General features: G+C 37.8%; 3 protein-coding genes and 1 long non-coding RNA gene across 6 annotated transcripts; all 4 read right to left on the reverse strand.

Annotated features, from left to right (window-relative positions):
• Window positions 1-13040: 13040 nt before the first annotated feature.
• On the reverse strand, window positions 13041-18341 carry LOC107628008 (putative disease resistance RPP13-like protein 1). Of its 3 annotated transcripts, XR_002358191.2 has the most exons (3): window positions 14435-18263; window positions 14207-14278; window positions 13041-13587 (listed from the first exon to the last, which is right to left on the reverse strand). XR_002358191.2 is itself a non-coding variant. In XM_021116607.2 (2 exons), exon 1 carries the CDS (start codon window positions 18079-18081, stop codon window positions 14452-14454), a length of 3630 nt encoding a protein of 1209 aa, XP_020972266.2. In that variant the 5' UTR covers window positions 18082-18341; the 3' UTR covers window positions 13041-13587; window positions 14435-14451. The 3 variants fall into 3 exon arrangements, 2 of the variants coding, with proteins under 2 accessions (XP_020972266.2, XP_020972267.2); XM_021116607.2 differs by lacking the exon at window positions 14207-14278 and having other exon boundaries at window positions 14435-18341; XM_021116608.2 differs by lacking the exons at window positions 13041-13587; window positions 14207-14278 and adding an exon at window positions 13757-13886 and having other exon boundaries at window positions 14435-18257.
• An 800-nt stretch (window positions 18342-19141) lies between these two features.
• LOC110269098 (prolycopene isomerase 1, chloroplastic-like) lies at window positions 19142-20460 on the reverse strand. The gene is made up of 3 exons (XM_021116622.2): window positions 20344-20460; window positions 20128-20236; window positions 19142-19584 (listed from the first exon to the last, which is right to left on the reverse strand). Exons 1-3 carry the CDS (start codon window positions 20392-20394, stop codon window positions 19511-19513), a joined length of 234 nt encoding a protein of 77 aa, XP_020972281.1. The 5' UTR covers window positions 20395-20460; the 3' UTR covers window positions 19142-19510.
• A 159-nt stretch (window positions 20461-20619) lies between these two features.
• Window positions 20620-21137, reverse strand: LOC148575474 (uncharacterized). Its single transcript, XR_015905011.1, has 3 exons — window positions 21053-21137; window positions 20891-20947; window positions 20620-20678 (listed from the first exon to the last, which is right to left on the reverse strand). It is a non-coding gene; the product is annotated as an uncharacterized LOC148575474 (long non-coding RNA).
• A 1310-nt stretch (window positions 21138-22447) lies between these two features.
• LOC107628009 (putative disease resistance RPP13-like protein 1) lies at window positions 22448-24840 on the reverse strand. The gene is made up of 3 exons (XM_088504205.1): window positions 23360-24840; window positions 23136-23181; window positions 22448-23052 (listed from the first exon to the last, which is right to left on the reverse strand). Exon 1 carries the CDS (start codon window positions 24838-24840, stop codon window positions 23377-23379), a length of 1464 nt encoding a protein of 487 aa, XP_088360331.1. The 3' UTR covers window positions 22448-23052; window positions 23136-23181; window positions 23360-23376.
• Between the last annotated feature and the right edge of the window lie 1385 nt (window positions 24841-26225).

Consider the following 26225-nt stretch of genomic DNA (forward strand, 5'->3'; position numbering starts at 1 on the left):
ATGTATAATGGAAATGTTCGGTAGATCGGTTATCTGACGGTTCGGGTTGTGATCCGGGATGATGGTAAGGGCTCGTCAAGTCGTGGACTGCTGGTCGAGGGGTGCGAGGTCCCGATATCCCGTGTTCTTCGGGGAGAGGGGGGATGCCACCTGCAAAGACACTCCGACGCTCTTGTCAGTAAATGTGCAGGTGTAAAGGGTAGTGTGATATGTGACGTACCTTGGGGGAAGAGCAAGTCTTCCCCTTATATACCTGTCAGAGGTGGGCCCGATGAGAGCAGGCCCATGTTTCCAGGGACGTTGTCCTACAGCTGCACATGAGCTGTCTTGGACGCGTGTCCGGGTCGGTTGCGGGGCGTATATCCGGGCCGGGTGGCCTTCGGGTCAGGCGGACCCGCAGGGATTCTGGGCTAGGCCATAACAGTGCCCCCGACGCGCCAGGAATGGTCGTGAGGGACATTGGTGGCGCGTGATTTCTTCGTTCGTGGGTTGTCTTTGGGTCGGCTGACCGTGGGAGGGACGTGCCCCCTGCGCGTGTGTCTCTTGGTTGCTGGGGCGACCGTTTTATCGCTTCGTTCTTCGCGCTGAGTATTAAATGCTCATAATGGGTTACGAAAAATTCTGCGCGCAAAGACTGTTTTACCCCTGGCCTTTTCGCGTTTTATGCAGCGGTTTTTAAACAGTTTCTTATTTCCTTGGCTCCCACTTTTGCTATTCCTCATTTTCTTCTCTCCCTGATATCCAAACCTTCTTGTTCGAGCGTCTCTGTGCTTCTTCCTTCACTTCCAGGTTCCTGCAATTAATTCAGGTATTTCCAGAATCCTTCTCTTTTCTGTTTCATTCTCGCATGCTTGTTGTATGTATTTGCTTTGCCATTTTTGCTGTTATGTGGTCTTTCAATGCTAGTTAGGGATGCTAGGTAGATGTGTTGGGGGAGGGGTACCATTCTTGGGCAGGTTTCTAGGTGATTTGTGCGATTGGTATAGTTCTTAGCCGTATTTGGTCATGATTGAGTAGAAAGGGTATAGTTTCTTGGGTTTTCCCCAGACTCCCGACCTCGTAGACTAACGGAATGGTACCCCGCTGTAGGTATGCCTCGTGTCGTCTCCCGGACTTTCCCTTCCGCGGCGAGCTATGATCCGTACGCTTGGGTAACCTCGGATGTAAAGGACTCGCCAAACCAGATGGATCTGGCGGAGTTGACGGAGTTCCGACAAGCCGGATACTTGTGCAGGGGGACAGACGAAGAGGCTAATTATGAGACCTCCGTGCCTGCCCCCCACGAGCGGCTGTACGAGATCAATCTTCACTCTCCCCGGATCGTCGATTGGATTTGGTTTTACAAAGCCATGTTTACCCAGGTCGGGGTTCGCCTTCCATTTTCCGAATTCCAGATGTCGCTCTTGAATTGGATATCTGTGTCACCGTCATAGCTCCATCCGAACAGCTGGGCTTCTATCCGCTGTTTCGAGATGGTTTGCGAGTATCTCGAGCTGCCGGTGTCGGTAGATGTCTTCCTTTTCTTCTTCAACCTTACTAACCCTTCCAAACAAGGGAAAGCAAGGAAAGGGTTCCTCTCTTTTCGGTCTGCCCAGGGTAGGAGAATATTTGGTCTGTTCGAGGACTCCTACCTTGGGTTTAAAGATAAATTCTTCAAAGTCCGTCCCGTTAAAGGTCGCCACCCCTTTTGGTTGTCCTTGGAGGGGGAACGCCTCATCCCCACTTATCGGAGTTTTGGGACAGGGTCGAATCCTTTTATTAAGGCAACATATAAGAGGATGTCCTCAGTAGATAAGAAAATAGCCGACGTGCTATTTGCCATTTTTGAAAAGAACCCCGTGAATCCTCATCTCCTCATGGGTGAACGGGAGGCCGCCAGGAGCTATATTCGTGAGTCGTCTTGTCTTGTGTTTTTTGTGTTGTTTATTACTGTTTACTTTACGTGTTCTAACGGCTGATGCGTTTGTTTGTTTGCTGCAGTGGAGAGTGACGGGTCTTGAGAACCTGATGAAGACCTTCTTCAAAGAAAGCGATGAAGAGAAGGTCGAGGAGAAAGATACCGGGAACTCGGGTGGCCCTTCTGGGGAGAAGGGGGACCAGACTGTGCCCCCTCCCCAGGATACCGACGTGTCGGGCAAGAACCCAGAAGGGGTGCAAGCTTCTCCCCCTCCCGAAGTCATCGTTGGCGGGCACTCGCCTTCTGTCAATCAGGAAGATGACGATGTGGAGCTCATCCACACCCCTAAGAGACGGAGGGCGTCTGCGAGCCCGGAGGGGGCTCTCACCATCATGGAGAGAAACTTCGATGCCACAACCTTTATTGACTCGCAGCTGATTCCTGGGACGGAGGAGCATTTTCATGGAACCGACCTAGCCGGGCAGGCGAGATGGATGTACCGGACTTTGCTCCGGGGGGCTGTGATAGCTCGAAAGGCTGAGTTTGAGTTGTCGAGAATGCAGGCTCTCCGGAGGAAGCTCGAGTCCTCTGCCAAGGCAAACAATGACTTTAAGATGCAGGTTGAGCTGTTCCAGAGCCAGTTGTCCGAGATGGGGGAGAGGCTCAAGGTGTCCGAGGAAAAGGCGACATCCGCCGAGGAGAAATTGAAGGCTTCCGACGAGACGGTGGCCCGTTTAGCTGAGCGGGAGATGACATTGGAGAGCCAGCTGAACGCCGCTCAGGGTCGGGTAGCAGTCTTGGAGAGAGAGCGTGACCAGGCCGTGTCGTCGGCTAAAGCCGCTAAAGTCGAGGTCGAGGAGCTCCGGAAGAAGCTGAAAGCGACCAAAGAGCAAGGGAAGAATGCGATCTCTATGACTGAAGATGCTTTGAAAGCCCAAGTGAAGATCGTGGCTCCTGACTTCGACACATCGGCTATTGGAGTCTTCAAAATGATCCAAGACAGCAAGATTGTCGACATGCCTAGGAAGTGATTTCCTATAACTTGAACATTTTGATGTAGATTTGTTGAACATTTGTCGCATGTTTTGTAATTTGATACTTCGTAACAGTTACGTTTAGTTGGTTGTTTGGTGGTGCGGTATTTTATAACAACACTTACTAACCGGCAAGTGCACCGGGTCATACCAACTAATACCTTACGTGAGTAAGGGTCGATTCCACGAGGATTGATGGATTAAGCAACAATAGCGTTTGATAGGCTTAGTTAGACAAACAAAAATTGATGTTGAGATGCAGCATAAAAGAGATTAAACAATATAAAAAATATTGAAGAAGGGCAAGTAATTAAGATGGGAATAATATATGGAGAAGATAGTTAAGGTTTCAGAGTTATCTATTTTTCCGGATTAACTTTTCTTACTAACTATTTTAATCATGTAGGATTTAATTTATGGCAAACTATATGTGACTAGACTCTAATTCCTTAGACCTTCCTAGTCTCCTCTAAAATTTATCAACAGCCAATTCCTTGGTCAATTAACTCCAATTAGAGGGTGATAATCAAATTCCAGTTTATATGCCACAAAAACTCTAATTACCCAAAAATAAAAGGATTATATGTCACGTATCCCGTTAAATCCAAATAATTAAAATTTAGGAGAAAATGTTTTCAAGCTGTTGTTCAAGTAAAGAGTTTTTCCAAATTTTACAGGAACTCAAATAGAAAGAGGGTCATACTTCCGTTCCACCCAAATTCATAAAATAAAAAGCGAAAACAATTCTTAAATTATAAATCCATACATAAATTAAAATAGAAAAGGTAATAAAATCAATCCATAGACAGAGCTCCTAACCTTAACAATGGAGGATTAGTTGCTCATTATTGAGAGGAAAAATAAAGATTGTAAATTGGGATGGAATGGGATCCTTCCCAGGACCTCTCTACAAAGGAAGGAAAATTTCTCCCTTTTTATAACTAATCCTAATAAATTTAAAATCTAATATCTAAAACTAAAAATTAAAATAATATCTTTTCCTAGAATTAAAATTTGAATTTAAATTTGAATTAATTTAAATAATCAAATCTTCAATGGATGGATGGGGACCACTTGAATTGTCCATTATGCAGATCGCTCATGTGACGCGTCCGCGTTGTCCACGCGTTCGCGTCATTTGTGCAGATTCCAGTCCACGCGATCGCGTCATTGCGATTTTCTCCATTCCACGCGGTCGCGTGAGCCATGCGTCCGCGTCGGTATTCGCTGGTCATCTCCTTGGCTTCTTCTCTTTCTCTGCAGAAACTCCATCAAATTCCGCCAAATGCTACCTAAAATAAACAGTATTGTACAAAACTCAAAATAGCATTCATAATGGCTAAAATATAATTAATTCTTAATTAAATTCAATAATTTAGATGCAAATTCACTAGGAAAAGATAGACAAGATGCTCACACATCACAACACCAAACTTAAACTGTTGCTTGTCCTCAAGCAACCAAAACTAATATAAGCTTAGGATGTGAATTTGCATGAGAATGAGAGTTCGATTAAGCCCATGTCTTCTCTTATAGTGGGGTTTACAACTGCAATCCTGAACAATTTTGGCATCTCACTTTATCCTTTGAAGTTCAGAATGATTGGCATCCATAGGAACTTCAGAATTCAGATAGTATTATTGATTCTCCTAGTTCAGTATGTTGATTCTTGAACACAGCTTTTTTTATGAGTCTTGGCTGTGACCCTAAGCATTTTATTTTCCAGTATTACCATCGGATACATAAATGCCACAGACACATAACTGGGTGAACCTTTTCAGATTGTGACTCAGCTTTGCTATAGTCCCCAGTTAGAGGTGCCCAGAGTTCTTAAGCACACTCTTTTTGCTTTGGATCACGACTTTAACCGCTCAGTCTCAAGCTTTTCACTTGACACCTTCACGCCACAAGCACATGGTTAGGGACAGCTTGATTTAGCCGCTTAGGCCAGGATTTTATTCCTTAGGGCCCTCCTATCCATTGGTGCTCAAAGTTTTAGATCCTTTTTACCCTTTGCCTTTTTGTTTAAAGGGTTATTGACTTTTTCTGCTTGCTTTTTCTTTTTTTTTCTTTTTTTTTATTATTAAATATTTTTTTCGCAAGCTTTGTGTTTTTCACTGCTTTTTCTTGCTTCAAGAATCAATTTTATGATTTTTCAGAAACTCAATAACATTTCTCTTTGTCATCATTCTTTCAAGAGCCAACAATTTTAACATTCATAAACTTCACTATCAAAAAATATGCACTGTTCATGTCATGTATTCAGAATCACAGAAAATACCACCACATTTAAGTAAATAAGACTATTATTCAAGGTTGCGAGAACCGGACCGGTCAATGAACCGGTAAGGCAACTGGTTCACTGGTTCAATGGTCCGACCGGGGTTCAACCGGAGTTCAACCGGTTTAATTAAATATTAAATAAAATTATTAAAAATTAATATATGTAATGCTTGATCACTATCTAGTTGTTCTATCTTCAAAAATAAAAATTTCTAATTAGTAACAACTACAATTTACAAACACAAATTTACACAAATTAAATACATTTACAGTCAATGACTAAATATTGATTGTTGAAAAGAAAAGTGAACCTGAACAAAATCACTAAATGAAGTCAATCAAAATACAATGGTTCTCACAATGGTTCTCAACAAGCAACTAGAGAGGGCTAATTCCATAATTTCTAGCCTTGAAGATGCCCACAGAATTATGTTGTAGTTGTTGATCATTTTGTGGCTGTTCCATCTAAATTCAAAATGACAGCAATCTAGAATCCAGAAAAATATATCAATCCATATAACTCATACGACATTCATTCAACATAATTAACAGAGTAGAATTGAATTTAAATTTTAAACCCCAAAATTCAACAGAGCAGTATTCAACAGAGCAGAAATAAACAAAACTCAATATAGCCAAATCCAACATAGCAGAATTGAATTTATATACCGAAATTCAAAATAAACAAAATTGAAAAACAAAACAAGAATAATTAACAAAATAAAAAAATTAATTGAAAAACAGAACAAGAACCGATGAAGCTGTCTGAGATTCTTGTCCAGCATTATGTTGTTGTTGTTGATCATTTTCTGACTGTTCCATCTAAATTCAGAATGCCAGCAACCCAGAATCCAGACCAATATATCAATTCATAGTTCAAAGTTCATACAATTTATAATTTTATATGCATTCAATAGAGCAGAATCGACAAAATAAAAAAACTAAACAGAGCAGACTTGAAAAGATTCAAAAAAAAATAAAAATTGAAGAACAGAGCATAACATAATTTTCAATTTCAACATGCATCAATTTTATTCTCAAATCCAACATACAAGTATACAACAAATTCATTCCACATTTGATTAATCATATAAAAAAAAATAAAAGAACAGAAGCCAGAAAAAAAAAATTGAAACAGTATACACTGAACAGACGCCAGAAACCCGATCTTACCTTAAGAGAAGAACGAAGAAAAGCCAGAAAACAACACAGCACGAAGCCACGAACAGAAGCCACAAACCCAGAAGCCCTAAACCCAGAAATCCAGAAACCCAGAAGCGGAGAAACCTAGAAGCCAGAAACGGAGAAACCCAGAAACCCAGGTGCGCGAGCGTGGGCGACGGTGCGCGACGGTGCGCGAACGTCGGCGACGGTGCCCGAAGGTGGCCGAACGTCGGGTGTTCTTCACGGCGTCCTCTAATCCGTTGTATGCAGAAGCTGCTTCAATGTTGGAGAGTGGAGAATAGATTGGGAGTGGAGCTGATGGTTGGGAGTGGCGGTGGAGGGTTCTTCAATCTTCAGTTCTTCACTCTTCAGCCTTCACTTCTTCGAAGATTTTGGAGAAGGAGAATAGAGATTAGGGATTTTGGCTTTGGGTTTTCAATTTTGGGAGTGGCAGCCTCAGCAAGTCACGCGTTCTTCATCCCCTTTTTCTTTTTTTTTTTTTTATAAAAGAAACGACGCCGTTTGACTAGTAGGGGAAAAAACCGGCACATATAAAAACTGGCCCGGTTTGCCCGGTTCATCGGTTAACCACCGGTTTAGCCGGTTTTTTCGCAGCGCGGTTTTGTTCATGGACCGGATCGGCTATATGATCGGTTTTCGGTTAATCGGGTTGAACCGGCCGGTCCGGTCCGGTTTTCAGAACATTGCTATTATTCAATATAGACCCACTTTCTCATGCAATATATCACTCCTATATTTTTTTTTAAGCTCAGTGAGTAATACATGAGACATCTTTTCAGAATTAAAGCAATAGGAAAACTAAACTAGTCCTAGGATTCTAACTAATAAAGGATCATGCAACAGACAAAGCAAAATAACAGAAAACCGAAACATAACATAGAAAAAAAGGGGAGGAATAAAAAATTAAAGGATCTCAACCACCTTAATTATCCTAGCGGTCGCTTTATTCTTCAGGTTGTGCTCCTTCGCGAAGATGATTCGCCTCCCTTTTGTATTAGAAAACCTATAAGCGCAGCGTCAACACTAAACTTAAAGGTTTGCTTGTCCTCAAGCAAAGAAGAACTGAAAATAGAAGAGACAAATATTAAAATAAAAAAAATAAAAGGATAAGAGAAAAAGAGAGAATTAGGATTGGGAGAGAGAAGGAAACTGGGCGGCGCAAGCGACGCGGCCGCGTGGGGCACGCGGTCGCGTGAATTGCGCGTTCTTCATAATGACGCGTTAGCGTCAGGCACGCGTCCGCGTGACCAAGTTTGTGATTTTAGCACACTTCTTGCCCCAAGCCAGCACAACTTTCTGCCCAGATACCTTCTACGTCGATTTTTCGGGTCACGCGGTCGCGTCGGTGACGCGCCCGCGTGGATAGTGAAAATCCCGAACGACGCGAACGCGTGGGGGACGCGTCCGCGTGGGCTTGTTTGTGCTAGAGGCATAATTCTTGCGCCACTCCCGCGTAACTCTCTGTTCAAATTTATTTTTCACGCACACATGATTGACGCGTTCGCGTCAATGACGCGATCGCGTCGTGTGCCTCTCTTCTTCTTCTTTTTTTTTTTTTAGCCTGAGGTGTTTGGTTCCTGTGATAAAATAGCTGCATGATTTGAAAATTAGTAAGAACTTAATAAAAATCAACTATGTAAAAACTACTACTACGAAAAACAGCTAAGAATGAAAAAGAACGATCATACCACGGTGGGTTATCTCCCACCAAGCACTTTTAGTTAAAGTCCTTAAGTTGGACATGTTGTGAGCTTCTTGTCATGGTGGCTTGTTCTTGTACTGATCCAGGAATCTCCACCAATGTTTGTAATTCCAATGGCTACCGGGATCCCAAACTAGGCGCATAACGCCTTTGAGCAAGTTGAAGCAAGTGACAAGGTCCCATGAGTGTTGATTGTGAGAATGAATTCCAGGGTCCCAAACCTTGCTTTTACACTCGTCTTCTTATGTATCACCATTGTTCTCACCAGGTGGCAAGCAATCTAAATTCTCACAGAGACATCCAAACAACCTTCTAGACCCATTCAAATTAGCTCTACACCAATTCTTGCACTTCAATTCGGAGCATGCAACCATATTGAACCTTGCTTGACAACTCTTACCACTAACCATCTTCCTCTTGCTCTTAATACCACAGAGAGCTCTAAGTTGACCATCCGTCTCCAGTAGCCCATATTCAAGTGGGAAAGTAAGGATTAAAGGTAGAAATTGTATCCACTTGAATGTTGTATTGGATGGTGATGGCTTTGGGAGAGGTCTTGCAAGCTCCACTCCCTTGTGTTATTCTTTGAATTCTTCTACCTCTTTGCAAGCTTTCTCAATTTCAACCTCTTCCTCTTGGTAGCTTTCTTCTAATTCAATCTCTTTTTCATTACTTACCAAGGGCATTGGAGGTTGTACATCTTCCTCTTCTTCTAATTGCTTGCTTATTTGGCCCATTTGCACCTCCAAGTTTCTAATGGAGGCTCTGGTTTCCTGCATAAAACTCATCATCATCTCCCAATTAGGATCTTCTTGGGATTTAGAGTTTGCCTCTTGAAGAAGATTTTGGGTGTTGATAGCTGGGACTTGCATGCCACCCATCTGTTGAGTAAGTAGATTTAATTGCTGAGTCATAAGCTTGTTCAGGGTAAGAATAGCATTCAGAGTTTCTACTTCCATAACACCCTCCTTTTGAGAAGCCTCAATATCTGATGGTGGCTCTTGATATGGGTAGAAAGATGATGGTTCTTGGTAGTTGGAAAAACTTGGAGCACTGAAGTTTCTTTGGTTTTGGCTTTGCCAACCAAAATTTTGATAGTTCCTCCATCCACCATAGTATGAATCACTACTTGGATGAAGTAGTAACCCATGTGATCTCTTTCCATTATTTTTTCTTAGCACAAAACACCAAAAAGATTAAACGCACCATGTGGTAAACAGGAAAGCACAGAAGAAAGAACAGAATTCAAAGAATTAAAATAAAACTACTAGGAAACACCAAACTTAATTTTAAAAAATAATTTTTTTTAATAAAATAAATCAATTTTTTTTTATTTTATTTTTTCGAAAATTAAAATTTAAAAAAAAATTTTATATTTTTATTATTATTATTATTATTATTTTTTAAAATAAGTAATAAAAGAGAAAAAAAAAATTTAAAACGAAACAGGGGAAGGGGGACAAGGGGTTAAACGAAAAAGAAAAAAATAAATAACGTAAAGGAAAAGAAAAAAAATTGACGTAAAGTAAAAATAAAAAATTATCGTAAAAATTTTTTTTTTCTTTCGAAAATTTAAAGCAAATTTTTTTTTTATAAAATTAAAAATATTTTTTTTTTGAAAATATTTAAAACAAAATTTTTAAATAAAATTAAAACTAAAATGCCTAATTTAAGCAATCAAACAACTAATAGTTGTTAATCACAATCAATCCCCGGCAACGGTGCCAAAAACTTGGTGCGGTATTTTATAACCACACTTACTAACCGGCAAGTACACTGGGTCGTACCAAGTAATACCTTACGTGAGTAAGGGTCGATCCCACGAAGATGATGGATTAAGCAACAATAGCGTTTGATAGGCTTAGTTAGACAAACAAAAATTGATGTTGAGATGTAGCATAAAAGAGATTAAACAATATAAAAAATATTGAAGAAGGGCAAGTAATTAAGATGAGAACAATATATGGAGAAGATAGTTAAGGTTTCAGAGTTATCTATTTTTCCGGATTAACTTTTCTTACTAACTATTTTAATCATGTAGGATTTAATTTATGGCAAACTATATGTGACTAGACCCTAATTCCTTAGACCTTCCTAGTCTCCTCTAAAATTTATCAGCAGCCAATTCCTTGGTCAATTAACTCCAATTAGAGGGTGATAATCAAATTCCAGTTTATATGCCACAAAAACTCTAATTACCCAAAAATAAAAGGATTATATGTCACGTATCCCGTTAAATCCAAATAATTAAAATTTAGGAGAAAATGTTTTCAAGCTGTTGTTCAAGTAAAGAGCTTTTCCAAGTTTTACAGGAACTCAAATAGAAAGAGGGTCATACTTCCGTTCCACCCAAATTCATAAAATAAAAAGCGAAAACAATTCTTAAATTATAAATCCATACATAAATTAAAATAGAAAAAGCAATAAAATCAATCCATAGACAGAGCTCCTAACCTTAACAATGGAGGATTAGTTGCTCATTATTGAGAGAGAAAATAAAGATTGTAAATTGGGATGGAATGGGATCCTTCCCAGGACCTCTCTACAAAGGAAGGAAAGTTTCTCCCTTTTTATAACTAATCCTAATAAATTTAAAATCTAATATCTAAAACTAAAAATTAAAATAATATTTTTTCCTAGAATTAAAATTTGAATTTAAATTTGAATTAATTTAAATAATCAAATCTTCAATGGATGGATGGGGACCACTTGAATTGTCCATTATGCAGATCGCTCATGTGACGCGTCCGCGTCGTCCACGCGTTCGCGTCATTTGTGCAGATTCCAATCCACGCGATCGCGTCAGGCACGCGATCGCGTCATTGCGATTTTCTCCATTCCGCGCGGTCACGTGAACCATGCGTCCGCGTCGGTATTCGCTGGTCATCTCCTTGGCTTCTTCTCTTTCTCTGCAGAAACTCCATCAAATTCCGCCAAATGCTACCTAAAATAAACAGTATTGTACAAAACTCAAAATAGCATCCATAGTGGCTAAAATATAATTAATTCTTAATTAAATTCAATAATTTAGATGCAAATTCACTAGGAAAAGATAGACAAGATGCTCACGCATCATTTGGCCGAGTGGCCGTTACTATCTTTCGCCTGGCTCATCGTGTTATTTTTGTTACCGCCTTTTCGGGGTGGGCTCATTGCTTGTGCCCGTTTTGTCGTTTTTACGTTGGTAACGATTTGGACCGATTTGGTCGTGTTGTCGCCGTGTTAATTATGGCTATGGTCCATCTGGCTCCCGGGGTGATCAGTCCCGTGCCGCCGTTTTAGGACGCAATCGTGTAAAACGCGTATTGGGAAGTAATAGATACGTAGGAGAATATTTTGACAAGTGGGAATTAATCGTCAGCTAGACAAGCTTGTTAATATGGCAAGTATTTGATAAGAGTAAATAGCTAAAAATTGACTAAAAAGATTAACATGTGGACAGAGCGAGCATACATGAGTTCGTTAGGCCTCCTGGTCGGCTTGCTCGAGTCAGGAGTAGAACCTTCTCAAGTTACCTGCATTCCATGTTCTAGGAATTTCTTTGCCGTCAAGTCTCTCAATCTTGTAGGCACCCTTACCAAGCACTTCTCTAATTCTGTAAGGACCTTCCCAATTTGCCGCCAGCTTTCCTTCTCCAGGGGTCGGTAGACCGACGTCGTTGCATCGCAGAACGAGGTCTCTTTCCCTAAAATCCCTCCTGAGGACTTTAGCGTTGTAGCACAGGGCTATTCTTTGTTTCAACGCTGTTTCTGACAAATGGGTCATCTCCCTCGTCTCCTCTACGAGGTCCTTTTCTACCGTTTCGTCCACACCTACGAGCAGTAACCAAGCACAACTCACACACTCCTGCAATATCAAAAAAAATGAGTTGTAACCAACCAACCATTCTTTCATAATTATTCAATTGAAACATAAAGTACAGATTAAATGCAATAAATATCTGTGAATTAAAAGTGTCATAATAATAATAATCATAAAAATTTTCATCAGTTACCAATATTCAAATCTTATACTATTTTATCTAATTATACATATTTTATAAACTCTTACGTTATTACTATTGTAAATTTGTATTTTATTCTATTTACCAAATAATCAAACACAAAACTACTAATAAAAAATAGATAAAAAAAATTACATATAACCTTTTCATATAATTATGCCAAAAATATATGATTTGCAAATTCTAGGAAAAAAAAAAACAAATAAAACACTGACACACTCAATCCCTCTGTTTCCATAAATAAAATAGATAATACTAAAAAAATTCTTATTCAAAAAATAAATATTGCTTATTTAAATAAAATTCCTTTTTTTTAAAAAAAACATTATAAAAACTACCATGAATACTAATTTTTTCAGACAAAGATCACATATCAATCAAGAAACTACAAAAAAATATATATATAAAAAAAATTCAAGAAATATCTTCAAATGAAAAACTTATATACAAAGGTTAATAAAAATGATTGTACAAAACTCAAACAAGTTAATATTTTAGAAAGATTCATCTCTATAAAAACATATGAGAAGAAGAACAAACAAACAACTTCAATAGGAAGAAAAAACAAAAAAGTAAAACAAACCTCATATAAGAAGACTAATAAATCTGTCAACTACAAATAATATAAAAATAAAAACAATAAATGAATATGTAACTTTGTACAATTTTAGTATCAAATACCTGTAATTTTTTTTAAAATACATAATATTTTACTTCATATTTCCTTCTACTTGAATAATTATATTGAACTATATAGAAATACCAGAATTAATATTTTGTACAATATTTTCAAGTTTAAGATTAATTTATATATATTATTTAATCAATTTATAAATTATATAACACTTTTAAATCTATACTGTATACTAATGTTGTTGTTTTAGTCTAGTATAAAAGAATTTAGAGACAATCATATAAGATTCTAAGACTTCTAAATTACCACCAGCCTCTATCCCCCTTCGGCATTGCCATTAGGGAATAGAACTGGGGCCAAAAACATGTACTATTTATTGAATACTCTCTTCTTCAAGTACAACTAAGTTATCCCTTTCCATGTTACAACTAATCACACATTACTTACTAACATAAGAACTATGAAGTACTTAAAGGAAAGGAAAGCATACACCACAAACAGTGAGTGAACAATATTTGTAATTCAAACTCAGATCAAATGGAGATCTCAGTGATCATGATATCAAGTTTCTTTACTGATTCCTAGCCACTTCTTTAGAAGGAGTCGCAGCGCGACTTCTATTCTCCTTGAGAGTGTCCATTTGGCATTCTCAAGGATCTTGAACCTCATAAAGAACTTCAAATTGTTGCACCAATTGTGATGCCTATCTCAGAGCACTCCCTTCTTTGCTTATCAGCAGCCTCAATCTCAGTTCTGCCTCTGGATAAGCGAATATTAGAAATTGTTTCCCATATGAGCTATAACCTTCAAGGGTATACTGTACACTTGCCCCACGTTAGATTTCATCACCTTATCAACAGAACAAAAGAAAAAGCAGTCAGTGTTGTAATAAACTTCAATGTATAAGTTGTCAGCAGCAAAAGTTGGGAAAAAAAAAAAAAAGAAGATACATTAAAGAAGTAATGCAATGCTGGTGTTTACTAGTTCATAACAACACCAAAAATACCACCCTTACATCTGGCACACAAGAAGTACTCTCTAGCTCCAAACGAAAACTATATGAGAATAGAAACCGTGCATGTATGGAATGGTGCTATGCATGAACAGCACTAACAGCAATCAGGAGTTAGATTATCCCTGCACTTTATCTACATGTCACAGAAACAAAAGCACAATTCATTTTACAACCATAAACTATGGTAAATTTTGTTTAGATAAATCAATTATCTTGCATGAACTTTCTTTTGGTAAAAAAGGCTCAAAGAAATAGCACACTTCAACTAACGTCATTCTCTTATTGAGGAATGCATCAACAATAAAACGAAAGAAAAGAGAACAAATATTAAATCAAAATAATATACGATACTTTGCTGCATAGTTGATGGTATGCAACATATGAAGCACTGTAAGATACAGCATTCTTTCTGAGTATTCAAAAGGAATATTAAATCAAGGTTGGAAGAAGAACCTAATTTCATCATGTCCCAAGGGTCTGAAGCAAGTATCAAAGCATGTAAGAGTACAGCAATGAGTGAATACTCTTGATGAACAATGTGGAGTAAGAACGTTGTAAAGCAGATGAAGAATGAAAAGCTAGTGAGTCACTTTATATGCAGAGTATAAATGTTAGTGCAGAAAACAAATGTATTTGGGGAAATACAGAATAACGTTGTGAGAGAGAGAGAGAAACAGTTACCTGTTGAAGTTGTTGGATTACCAAATCCATGTGTGATCAACTTGAATGGCGGGGATGTGGGAGATTTTGGGCCAAAGCTGTGGATCCTTCTCCTGACATCGTTTGCCCAGCAAAGGGCTTCCAAAGATGATGAGTTGTATTAGAGAGGCAGGCAGCTTTTCACCCTCCATATTCTCCAACTTGGGACATTCATAAATAGATAATTCATGGAGGGAGGTGAGGTGGGCAAGTCCGTTGCATTCCAACGTCTCCACATTTTTAATGTCACTCAGTGTGAGAGACTCAAGGGAGGCAGGCAACCAACCTTCCTTTGGGAGACACTTCACACTCTCACATTCACCTTCAATCCAAAGATGAATAAGCCCTTGAAATTGTGAATTCATGAATGCTGCAGTGCTCACTAGTTTCTCGCAGTAGCTGATTCCAAGATATCTGAGGCTACGGTGTGGAACCCCTGGAGCACACAAATTGATCTCTGGGCAACCCACTAATTCGAGACGCTCTAGCTGAGGTGCTGCCATCCATATCGTCAACACGGATTTCATACTCCCACAATGCTTGATCCATAAATAACGGAGACATGAAAGAGAGCGTGACACCACAATAGACTCCATGTTTCCACAGTACTTGATGTCAACACGCACGAGATTCGGAAAGGAATCCAACAAGGAGAAGGACGCAAGTGAATCACAGCTGCTACGTATGTATAGTTCCTGAAGTGAGTGGTGTTGGCCATCCATTTCGAATTCTAATTTTCTGCAATCCCGTATCCTCAACTCTTGTAGTGATGGGGGAATAGCACTCACTGGAAACCATATGTGGGAGGAACAATCTGAGATGCGTAAAGAAGTGAGGCAACTCAGTTGCGTGTTGGTAATGGCCTCCACCACGGACCCCACCAGATGCTTTCCTGAAATTGAAAGACTGGTAATCGCAGGAGCCCTTGGAACACAACAACTCAGCTCATCGCAACCCATAATCTGAAGTGATTGCAAAGATGGAAGTTGATTTGGCAAATCTCCTCTCAACATGGGACACTCCATTATGGTAAGCTCCCTAAGTCCAGGAAATGCATTGAACTCCATTGAACGCCACTCCTTCCAGCAAGGCAGTGATGAAAACAAAAGACTTTCAAGCTTTGGAAATGGAGTCTCCAAACAAGATTCATCGTTCTGGTAAAAGTAAAACTCAGCACCCACAATTTCCACACTTTCAAAATTTAAAATTGTAAGGTGCTTCAAAGAGGGCAATTGTCCAAGTGAAGGAAGCATACAACAATTCCTGCAGCCATCCAGCCATACATATGTGATGTTGCGGTAGGAAGAACTTCCCAACCAATCTGAAAATGTTGTACCCCTGTAACCCCGGATTTCTAGTTCTTTCAAATTAGTGTGAGGTTGTAACTTGTCGAGTATATCTCTTTCTGTTTGGGAATCAACTATATTCTCATCTTCATCTGGCAACCAACTCAACTTCAGAGAACAAATGCCATCCTTATCAAACATTCTTGCCATCCAAGCTTCACTGCTGTTCACCACATTCTCCAACTTGTCAATGGAAATAGATTGCTGTAGATCTGTAAGTGCTCCCAATTCTGTGATCTTGTTCTCTTCACGCTTCCCAACAACATAATTGCTTAAAAACTGCAAATTTTTCAACTGGCTCATGCCTTTCGGCATCACGTGCACACGAGTTTCTCTAATATCAAGATGGCGCAAATTGACAAGGTCTTTCATGCAAACAGGTAGCATTTTCAGATTTCTACACCAATACAACTTCAAGGTCTGCAAGTTATACAGGTTACCCAATGACTCCGGCAATGTAACAATGTAGGTCTCGGACAGATCCAAGTAACGCAAATGAATCAACTCACCTATTGAATCAGGCACTGACACAAGAGGAAAGTTTTTCAACGACAAAGCCCTCATGTACTTCAACTGTGACAACAAAATACAAGCTGCATTTTCCATATTGAATGGAATCCACTCGTTCAAATTGATTTCAATAAATGTCCTCGTATGTTTTACTCTATCACAAACTCCCAAAAGATTTGACAATGGATAATTGCCTTTGGCGTTATGTGACAAATGACGAGCTTTAGTATCAACCTCAATTGCATTCCGAAGATCTTCAGCTCTGAAATAGAATTCTCCAGCACATGTCATTGCTAAATCATGAACAAGATCATGCATCACAAAATTCTTTTCACGGGTTCTGTGAGGTTGCAAAAATGATCTCGCAATTAATTCATCAAAGCATTCACCGCCAACTTCTTCCATGGTCTTTTTACCTACTGGTTGCAAAAAATTCTCAGCCATCCATAACAATATCAATTCATCCTTGCTAAATTCATAGTTCTTGGGATACAAGGAACAATAAATAAAGCACTCCTTCAAATATGAAGGAAGAAAATAATAACTTATCCTTAACGCTGGAACAACATTTATTCTGTCATTGGAGAGTTCCCAGATTTCACTCTTCAGTAAATGATTCCAATATCTGATATCAGAATTTCCACGCAATATGCCTCCAAGGGCTTGAGCTGCCAAGGGCAATCCATCACACTTCTTTACGATATCTCTGCCGATTTTTTCCAGGGTTGGATTCTCCACAGACACTATTGACAGACGTGCATGCTTTGAAAACACCAACCAACAATCTTCATCGGACAGTGATCGTAGCTCATGAGGTGAAACAGTCTGCACTAAAGAAGCCACATTTTTGTTTCTCGTAGTTATAAGAATTTTACTTCCCTTAACCCCTTTCTGAAAAGGTTTTAGAAGCTTATTCCAATCATCATAAATTTCATTCCAGACATCGTCCAAGACAATGAAGAACTTTTGCCTCGACAACTTTTCCTTTAAATCAAGCTGAAGTAAATTCAAATCTGTCAAGTTACAAGATTTCGAAGTTATTGCCTCGATTATAGTCTTAGTAACCTTGACAACATCAAACTCTTCTGACACGCAAACCCAACCTTGAAAATCAAAATTGTCCTTCACTTTGTCATCGTGGTAAAGCAATTGGGCCAAAGTAGTCTTTCCTATTCCGCCCATGCCCACAATGGGAATGACAGATAAATCACCATCAGCAGCATCATCATCATCCAACAACAGTTTCAGTATGGCCTCCTTGTCTTCTTTCCTGCCACATATCTCCGATGGTTCAAGGAGAGATGTGGATGGACTTCTCCATGACATGTCCAACTTGGCACTCTTCTCCAGACAAAGTGAATCTTTGCGTTCTACAACAGAGTCCAGTCTTCGAACTATTTTCTCCATATCACCAGTATCTTCAATATATGAATCAACAAGTCGAGACCAAGAGGAAGAGTTACCTGGATCACTTGGAGTAGCAGCGACAGCGGCTTTAGTGGAGAGTTCATCGAGCAAGTCATCAGCCATATAAAGAGCATCTTGAAGATCAACAAGCCACTTCTTGACTTCCTTGTCAGTGAACTGTTTGTACTCAGCATCATCAAGCACAGATCTAACAACACAAAGACAGTTTCGCAACCTTTTAAGCAACTCTAAGGCAGAGTAGTTTCCATAGAGGACAGAGTCATCTTCAAGTATTGAAGACAGGTTGCCCAAAACAGTATTAACAAAGGGAGAGAGGTAAGCTCCACCATAAAGTTTTTCAGCCATGGTTGAATCTCCAGTGAAGCAGATTAGATGAGATCAAAAGTCAGAAGAAAGAAAGAAAGGTAATGGATGAGGAAAGGGTTCACAATTTGCAGTATAGTTTCTGGGTTTTCTCAAACAGAAGCTAAGTGAAGTGTTTCGTTTGTGTGGTGAGTGAAATTGACTTGATGAGGTTTATGGTCTTCGGAGAAAATCACATGGGGTAGGTACTAAATGATGTTTCCTTTTCAATAATTTACTGATTTCAGAGGACAATTATTATCCGTAGCTGAGAATTTTTTATTCTCACTAATCTTATTTTGACATATTATTTCTTTCCACCAATTTTGTTTATTTGATTGTTATAAAAAAAAGACACAAAAAAAAAAAAATAAATAAAATGCAATTCATCAGCCATCAGAAAAGACTCTAGTCATTGGAGGGAGTTGCATGTCCCTTTTGGCAGTTGGACACTTTTGTAATTCAATTACACCTTAGCTTATAAGAGCATGTTTAACGCAACAATTAAATGATTAATGGACTAAATTTCCTTTCCATTGTGATCTTTATCTCTTCCTTTTCCTTTGGTAATCCATGAACAAGAAAGAAAACGAATATTTGGATATATAGGACAAAGCACTTAGGTCCCATCTTCCTTTTCCATTATTCATTTTGTATCTCAATAATTGACCTGCATTACCTTAAATAAAAGGAAAAATATATATATGATCCTAAAACACATTTGATATTATTTCAAAAACATTCATGATCATATATATCAATGTTGTGTATGTGACTGCAATTGGACTTCATATTATATGTTTCATTCACTCTGTCCAAGAATTTTCAAAACAAGTAACGGAATTTTTTAACAACTTCACCCTCCAATAATTGTGGCCATTTATTCATCTCAAACTTAAAAAATAAATAAATAGTGCAATGCAACTTTGATTGCTTGAAGTTTATACTTTATACTAAACTAAGTTGAGACAGTTAAATTGTTCGTCGAAATTGATGTTATTTGATCCTATTAATGCATTAAAAAGTTAATCATATTGTCTCATCAGGTAGTCTCTTTCTTTCAACAACTTGTGTTATTTTCAATAGTATTATCCGCATAAATTTGATTATTACACTGAAATCTGATTGATCTTAGTTAAGTTGGGTTGATCCACTATAGAGGCAAGCTCTTCCAACATTATGTTTTCCTTTTTCTTCTTAGCATTGAACTACCTTGACAAAGCATTTCATATAACCTTTATGAAGAAGACTTTATCAATCATACATTGATCATTTACATTTTACACTTCATGGCAAATCCTTCCATCCCCAAGATAATACAACAACAAATATACACTTTTCTATTGTCTTGTTCTTCAGTGAAGCAATCCTATAATGAAAATTGAGCTGATGCAGAAGTTATGAGAATCTAAGATGTTAACTATATTATGCCTCATGCAAGTGTTCTTAACCAACCAAGCAACCTAAGCAGCATGGTATCCATAACTGATGACTTCTTCTCCAACCCTGATTGAAAAACAGATTCAAGGTGAAGGTACGAAAATCCAAGCAAAAGAAAGCCACATGCCAATGGTCTATTTCCATTTTCTATTTTTATTTCTAGTGTTTTATGCTTTTCTAAAATTTCATGGGAAAACAAATAGAAAAAAAAAAACAAAATTTAAAAAAGAAAGCTGTTTAGATAAAATGAAAATGTTTCATATTATCCCTTTTTCTAATATATATATATAACAAAGACACAGTATCTTATCTTCACATTTTCTTACATTTCAAGAGTTTAACTTCAATGTAAAAGTAGACTGCATATTACTGTTAGCCTTTGTTCCCTAATTTTTCTTCTTTCACACCAAAAAACACATAATATCGAAATCAGTAAATTATATCCTGATTCTGTTATCTCTTTCTCACCATGTGTACTAAAAGTCTAAAATTAACATGAGCAAAGATGCAACTATAAATTTGATTGGTAGTAATTAGAAAAGCATAATAGAAAATGTGAAACTCATTGAGTCATTGTATATTCAATTTCAAAGGGAAGTTCTAGCTTACCAATATCTGCAGCAACTCGATGAGCACACATGACTCCAGAGAAAGCAACTGCAATAACACCTTGTCCAGGGAAGCAGCTATCACCCACACAGTAAAGACCATTTACGCCCTGAAGGTTTAATTAACATATCACTTACTTTAATCACTCAGTTCTACGAGTATAATGGATTGTTCTAGAATCGAACCTATTACTAACTTTCGGAAGTAAAAACTTACCGTGGTATTGAATGGCATTCCCAGTAATCCCTTTGGAGTTTTGCGAGGCATTGGTCCGTAAGTTCCATCAACACGAGCTAGGTACCGCCAGTGTGTCTTTGGTGTCCCTACCTACAATGGGGCCTTACAATTTCAAAAAGAACATACACATAATAATATTACATAACTTAGAATCAAATACTAAAAAAGAAATGTTATATGCATTGTTAAGAGAGTGTTTTCTCCATATAAACAGATAATTCAAACATTAATACATAATAGCACCCATGCTTCTTTATGCAACCAACACCACCAATGGGGTAGTTAATCCCCTCAAAGTGCCTATCGCATAGAACCTAGAGGCCAAAAAAAAAAAAAAAATTCAAACACCAAAGCAAGAAATGAAAACATGCAGTCAGCCACTATACTTGATAGCAGATAGCTGAGTGTTAATTTTGTATTTAAATTTTTTGTTTTGTCCACAACTTTCTTTGAAATACACTTTGGAGACTATGATAAGAACATTGCTTAAACTGCAAGTAGCAGCAAGATAGGTCAACAGATTTACCATGCTTGCATTGATCATTAGGGTCTGCAAAGCATTGACTGTGCTCACTAAAAAACACTGCAATGACAGAGTTTTTATGAAGTAAAATTACTGATCACGGCCAACAGAGTTGAAAAATAATGCAGTGATTAAACTTCAGATTAAGTAAGTTGTTTCATCTACCTCAACATCTATGTAAGACAACAACTGTGGATCTTTAATGTACTTCCTAGCTATGTCCCCAGCATTCTGAGGCAAATAATAAGCTGCCATATTATAATACATCAGAGAAGTCGACACTAGACCGTACCAAAATATTAATGGAATGCTCAAAATTTGGAGGGAGCTCAAAAGGTGAGATGATTAAGGAAAACTTTTATCAGAAGTAGTACAATAATATCTAGCATGACACACTCACTATTTAAAATATATAGTCTACCAGCATAAACACAAAAAATACACCAAACATAATCTCCACAATAACACCCTTTGCTTTGTTCAAGACATAATGCTCAAACGTTTTGAATTTTTATAGAAAATGGTATAGTCGAAAATCAAACGTTTTGAATTTTTTTAGACTCAAAATTCTAATTTCTATGTATAAATTGAGCAATCTACTAGCAGAAGAAGCTAACACTTGATACTAAATTTTGGCAGAGTTCCCATATTCATTTCTTGGATCCGGTACATGTCTTTCAATTACCACACCTACAAACTGCTGCTAAAGGTGCAATATGAACACCTAACTCCAGTTGTAAACGGGATCAAAATTGACAGTGGTTTGACAGAGGTTGCTGCTCTGATAGCCATGGTTTTCGGCTACCGGTTCTTGGCTTATCTTTCCTTGCGGCGGATGAAGCTTCAATCCGGAGCATGAGATCATTGATCCAAGCATAACAAGAAGTAGCCTGGATTGGAAGAAAGTGCTTCCATTTTGCATGAAGAGTGATATTGGATGAATGCTCAAATTGTAAAGAGGACTACATTGATGTGTTACTGTCCAAAGTTGTATATATTGATTCTAATTTACCATGTTCACAACACCACAAATGCATGCTATATTTTATCATAGGCACATCAATGTCTGTAGAATTCAGGTTTTTTTTTTTTTTTTTTTGGAAACTGTTTTAAGTCTGAAAATGTTAAATAGACTGAAGCTTGTGACTAATGTAGTGAAATTAGAGGAGTGTTAACTGTTTGTTGCTACACTTAGTCAAAGTTTCAAACCAAAAGCATAGCTATAATTTGGTCATAAGTTTAGGTCCTTTCCCAATAAATTTGGATAGAATTTATGTACATGAACTATTTTTGTAGAATTTAACTTGGTAGGTTAACTAATTGAGTCTTTTCTCTTTCTTTCTTCGTTCCTTTTTCTTTGATGGGTGAAAAACAAGAAACAAATTATTTAAAACTCATTGATATCATCTCCCTAATATTTAGTTGACTTTCATTACATAATCAAGTCACATCATGTTCACTTATATGTACAATGAAGCATCATGGTGGTGCCTTGAGGACCAAACTATCCCATAGTTATTTCTTACTAGTGTTCCAGTGCATAAAAGAGAACAGAGAACATGGCAAAATATGCTGCAATTAAACCACCATAAGAAGTGATTGCGCATTCTTGTTAACCATATACAAGAACAACTTAAGTTGAAAATATACAACATTTTTCCATCTTATGTTTTTTCCAGCAAAGTAACCCCTCAACCAAGGACTCTCCGGCATAGCCATCAAGGCCTTGGTCAAGGCCCAGCCTCTATTCCCTTTCGGCATTGCCATCAAGGAATAGGACTGTGAACAAAAACATCTATAACTGAATATTCTGTTCATCAAGTACAACTAAGTTAGCCCTTTCCATCTTACACTTAATCACACATTACTTACTGACACGTGTATTAGTCAAAGGAAAGCATAGAGCACAAATTATACACCAGAATCAGTGAGTGAAGAACATTTGTAATTCAAACTCAGATAAAATTGAAATCTCGGTGACCATGAAATCAGGTTTCTTTAAGGCATGCTAACCACTTCCTTGGAAGCAGTTGCAGTAAGACTCCCATTCTCCAGTCTCCAGGAGAGTTTCCATTTGGCATTCTCAATGACCTTGAACTTCCCATTATACCGTATACTTCGCCATGGTAAATTTTATCATCTTATCAATAGAACAAGAGAAAAAGCTGCAGTATCGTAATATCAGCATTCAGCAGAAAAAAATTGGAAAAAATATAGGAGAAAGAAGTGAGGCAATGTGGGTGCTTACTTGTTGGCTCGATGGATATGCTGTATGAGAATGTATAAAGCATCAACTGTGTTGGTAAGGAATGATATAAGACATTAATAAGAATGAAGAGTAAGAATACTGTAATGCAGAAGAAGAATGAAAAACTAGTGAGCCACTTTATATGCAGAGTATTAATCTTAGTGCAAAAAACAAATGTATTTGGGGAAAAACAGAATAATGTTGTGTGAGAGAGAAGCAGTTACCTGTTGAAGTTGTTGGATTACCAAATCCATCTGCTATCAACTTGAATGGCGGGGATGTGGGAGATTTTGGGCCAAAGCTGTGGATCCTTCATCTGACATCGATAGCCCAGCAAAGGGCTTTGAATGATGGTGAGTTTTATTAGAGAGGCAGGCAGCTTTTCTCCCTCGATATTCTCCAGCTTCGGACAGTACTCAATAGATAATTGTTGGAGGGAGGTGAGGTGGGCAAGTCCCTTGCATTCCAACGTCTCCACACTTTTCATGCCATACAGTCTGAGAGACTCAAGGGAGGCAGGCAACCAACCTTCTTTTGGGAGGCAATTCATACTCTCGTCGTATCCACCAAGAATGGTAAGATGAGTAAGCCCATGAAATTGCGAATTCATGAATGCTGCACTGCTCACTAGCTTCTCGCTATAGCTGATCTCAAGAGATCTCAGGCTATGGTGTGGATCGCCTGTTGCTGACAACTCGATCTCTGGGCATTCCAGTAATGTGAGATGCTCTAGCTGAGGTGCTGCCATCCATAGCGTCGACACGGACTTCAAACTCCTACACTCGCAGATATTTAAATAACGGAGAGATGAAAGAGAGCGTGACACCACAATACACTCCATCTTTTCAGACTTTCCGATAAAAACACTCACGAGATTTGGAAAGGCATCCAACAACGAGAAGGATGTAATTGAATCACAGCTGTTATGTATTGATAGTTCCTGCAGCGAGTGATGTTGCCCATCCATTTCGAATTCTAATTCTCTGCATTCCTGAATCGTCAAGCGTTGTAGTGATGGGGGAATAGCACTCACTGGAAACCATATGTGGGAGGAACAATTTGAGATCCATAAAGAAGTGAGGCAAGTCAGTTGCGTGTTGGTAATGGCCTCCACCACGGACCCCACTAGATTCTTTCCTGAAATTGAAAGACTGGTAATCGCAGGAGCCCTTGGAACACAACAACTCAGCTCATCGCACTTGTCAATCTGAAGTGATTGCAAAGATGATAGATGAATGGGCAAATCTCCTCTCAACGACGGACACTTCCTTATCGTAAGCTCCCTAAGTCGAGGAAATGCATTCAACACCATTGAACGCCACTCCTTCCAGCAAGGCATTGACTTAAACAAAAGAGTTTCAAGCTTTTGAAATGGTGGTGTCTTCACACAAGATTCATCGTTCTGGAAAAAGTAAAACTCAGCACCCACAATCCCCACACTTTCAAATTTTGAAATTTCAAGGTGCTTCAAAGAGGGCAATTGTCCAAGTGAAGGAAGCATACAACAATTCCTGCAACCATCCAGCATTATTTTGGTGATGTTGCGGTAGGAAGAATGTCCCAACCAATCTGGAAAGGTTGTACCCCTGTAACCATAGATATATAACTCTTTCAAATTAGTGTGAGGTCGTAACTTGTCAAGTATATCTCTTTCCATCTGGGAATCAACTGTATCAATATCAATGCTAAGTATCATCAATATCATTATCCACTTTTACATTTATTTACTTCTCACCTACCATTCACAGTTTTATATACCAAAAACAAATGTTATATGCATAATGTTGTATCTTATATGTATGATTTTCCTTCTGGTATAAAAAATAATCAATAAACAATGAAGTAAAAAAATATTTATCTTTTATACCATTAAAAAATAGTACAATACAATTTTTCCTTTTTTTTAAAAAAAAAGAACTTCTCTATTCTCATTTTACTAGACAAATATAGTGTTAATTCATGTCACATGCATATGCTCCCTTTTTAATTATAGTTTCAACATAAATCTGTTTTTTAAATAAGACGTTCCATTTCTATTTTGTTAATTATATGTATAAAGATAAAACACAAAAACAATTTATTTACAATGTTGCACTCTTTCTGCACAGAATTTTGTTGTTGCCTGCCTTAGTTTAGATTAGCTTATTGTGTGTCAAAACCAACAATCTTCAAAATATACTGAAAGCTGATTAATCTTTGTTAAGTTGGATTAATCCACTATAGAGAATTTCCAACATATTTTATTTTTTATTTTCTTTTTTGGGATTAATTTAAAATAACAAGAACTGAACTACTTTTACAAATCTCTTCATATAACATTGATCATTTACAGTTTACACTTCACAGCAAATCCCTCCATCCCCAATATAATACAACAACAAATATATACTTTTTTATTGTCTTGTTCTTCAGTGAAGCAATCCTATAATGAAAATTGAGCTGATACAAAAGTTATCAGAATCTGAGATGTTAACTATATTATGCCTCATGCAAGTATTCTTAACCAACCAAGCAACCTAAGAAGCATGGTATCCATAACTGGTGACCTTTTACTCCAACAAACCCTGCTTGAAAAACAGATTCAAGATGGAGGCAGGAAAATCCAAGCAAAACAAGAACAAAACTCCAATAGTCTGTTTTCTTGCTGTTTCCATTTTCTACTTTTATTTTCAGTGTTCTGCATTTCTAGGATTCTGTGGGGAAAAAAATAGAAGATTAAAATAAAAAACAAAGTCTTTAGAATATACGAAAATGTTTTATATTATCCTAATTGTACCTGAAAATAAGCCAGTATCTTATATGATCTCTTAGGAGTAGTTTAGATTTTCTTATATTCCATGAGTTTATACTTGTGTATGACAACAATTCATATCAATTTACACAACTTCATATTACTATCAGCCTGTGTTCTCTCAAACACAATCTCAAAAACGCTAAACTATATATCTTGATTCCATTATCTACTTTAGTATTGTGTACTAAAAGTCTTTGAGAAAAGGTGCAGGCTACATAAGAGAGTGTTTTCTCCATATAAACAGATAAGTCAAACATTAATACATAATAGCACCCATGCTTCTGTCTGCAATTACT

The sequence above is a fragment of the Arachis ipaensis genome, chromosome B2 (assembly GCF_059453495.1).
Source record: "Arachis ipaensis isolate K30076 ecotype BB chromosome B2, ASM5945349v1, whole genome shotgun sequence".
Classification (NCBI taxonomy): domain Eukaryota; kingdom Viridiplantae; phylum Streptophyta; class Magnoliopsida; order Fabales; family Fabaceae; genus Arachis; species Arachis ipaensis.

Bases quoted from the DNA above. Each gene is read 5' to 3' on its own strand.
- LOC107628008 (XM_021116607.2), bottom strand. From the start codon at position 18,081: ATGGCTGAAAAACTTTATGGTGGAGCTTACCTCTCTCCCTTTGTTAAT.
- LOC110269098 (XM_021116622.2), bottom strand. From the start codon at position 20,394: ATGCCTCGCAAAACTCCAAAGGGATTACTGGGAATGCCATTCAATACC. The intron at 20,237-20,343 runs GTAAGTTTTTAC...TTAAACCTTCAG, and splicing joins GAATGCCATTCAATACCACG to GGCGTAAATGGTCTTTACTG. The intron at 19,585-20,127 runs GTAAGCTAGAAC...TTTTTCAATCAG, and splicing joins TCGAGTTGCTGCAGATATTG to GGTTGGAGAAGAAGTCATCA.
- LOC107628009 (XM_088504205.1), bottom strand. From the start codon at position 24,840: ATGATATTGATGATACTTAGCATTGATATTGATACAGTTGATTCCCAG.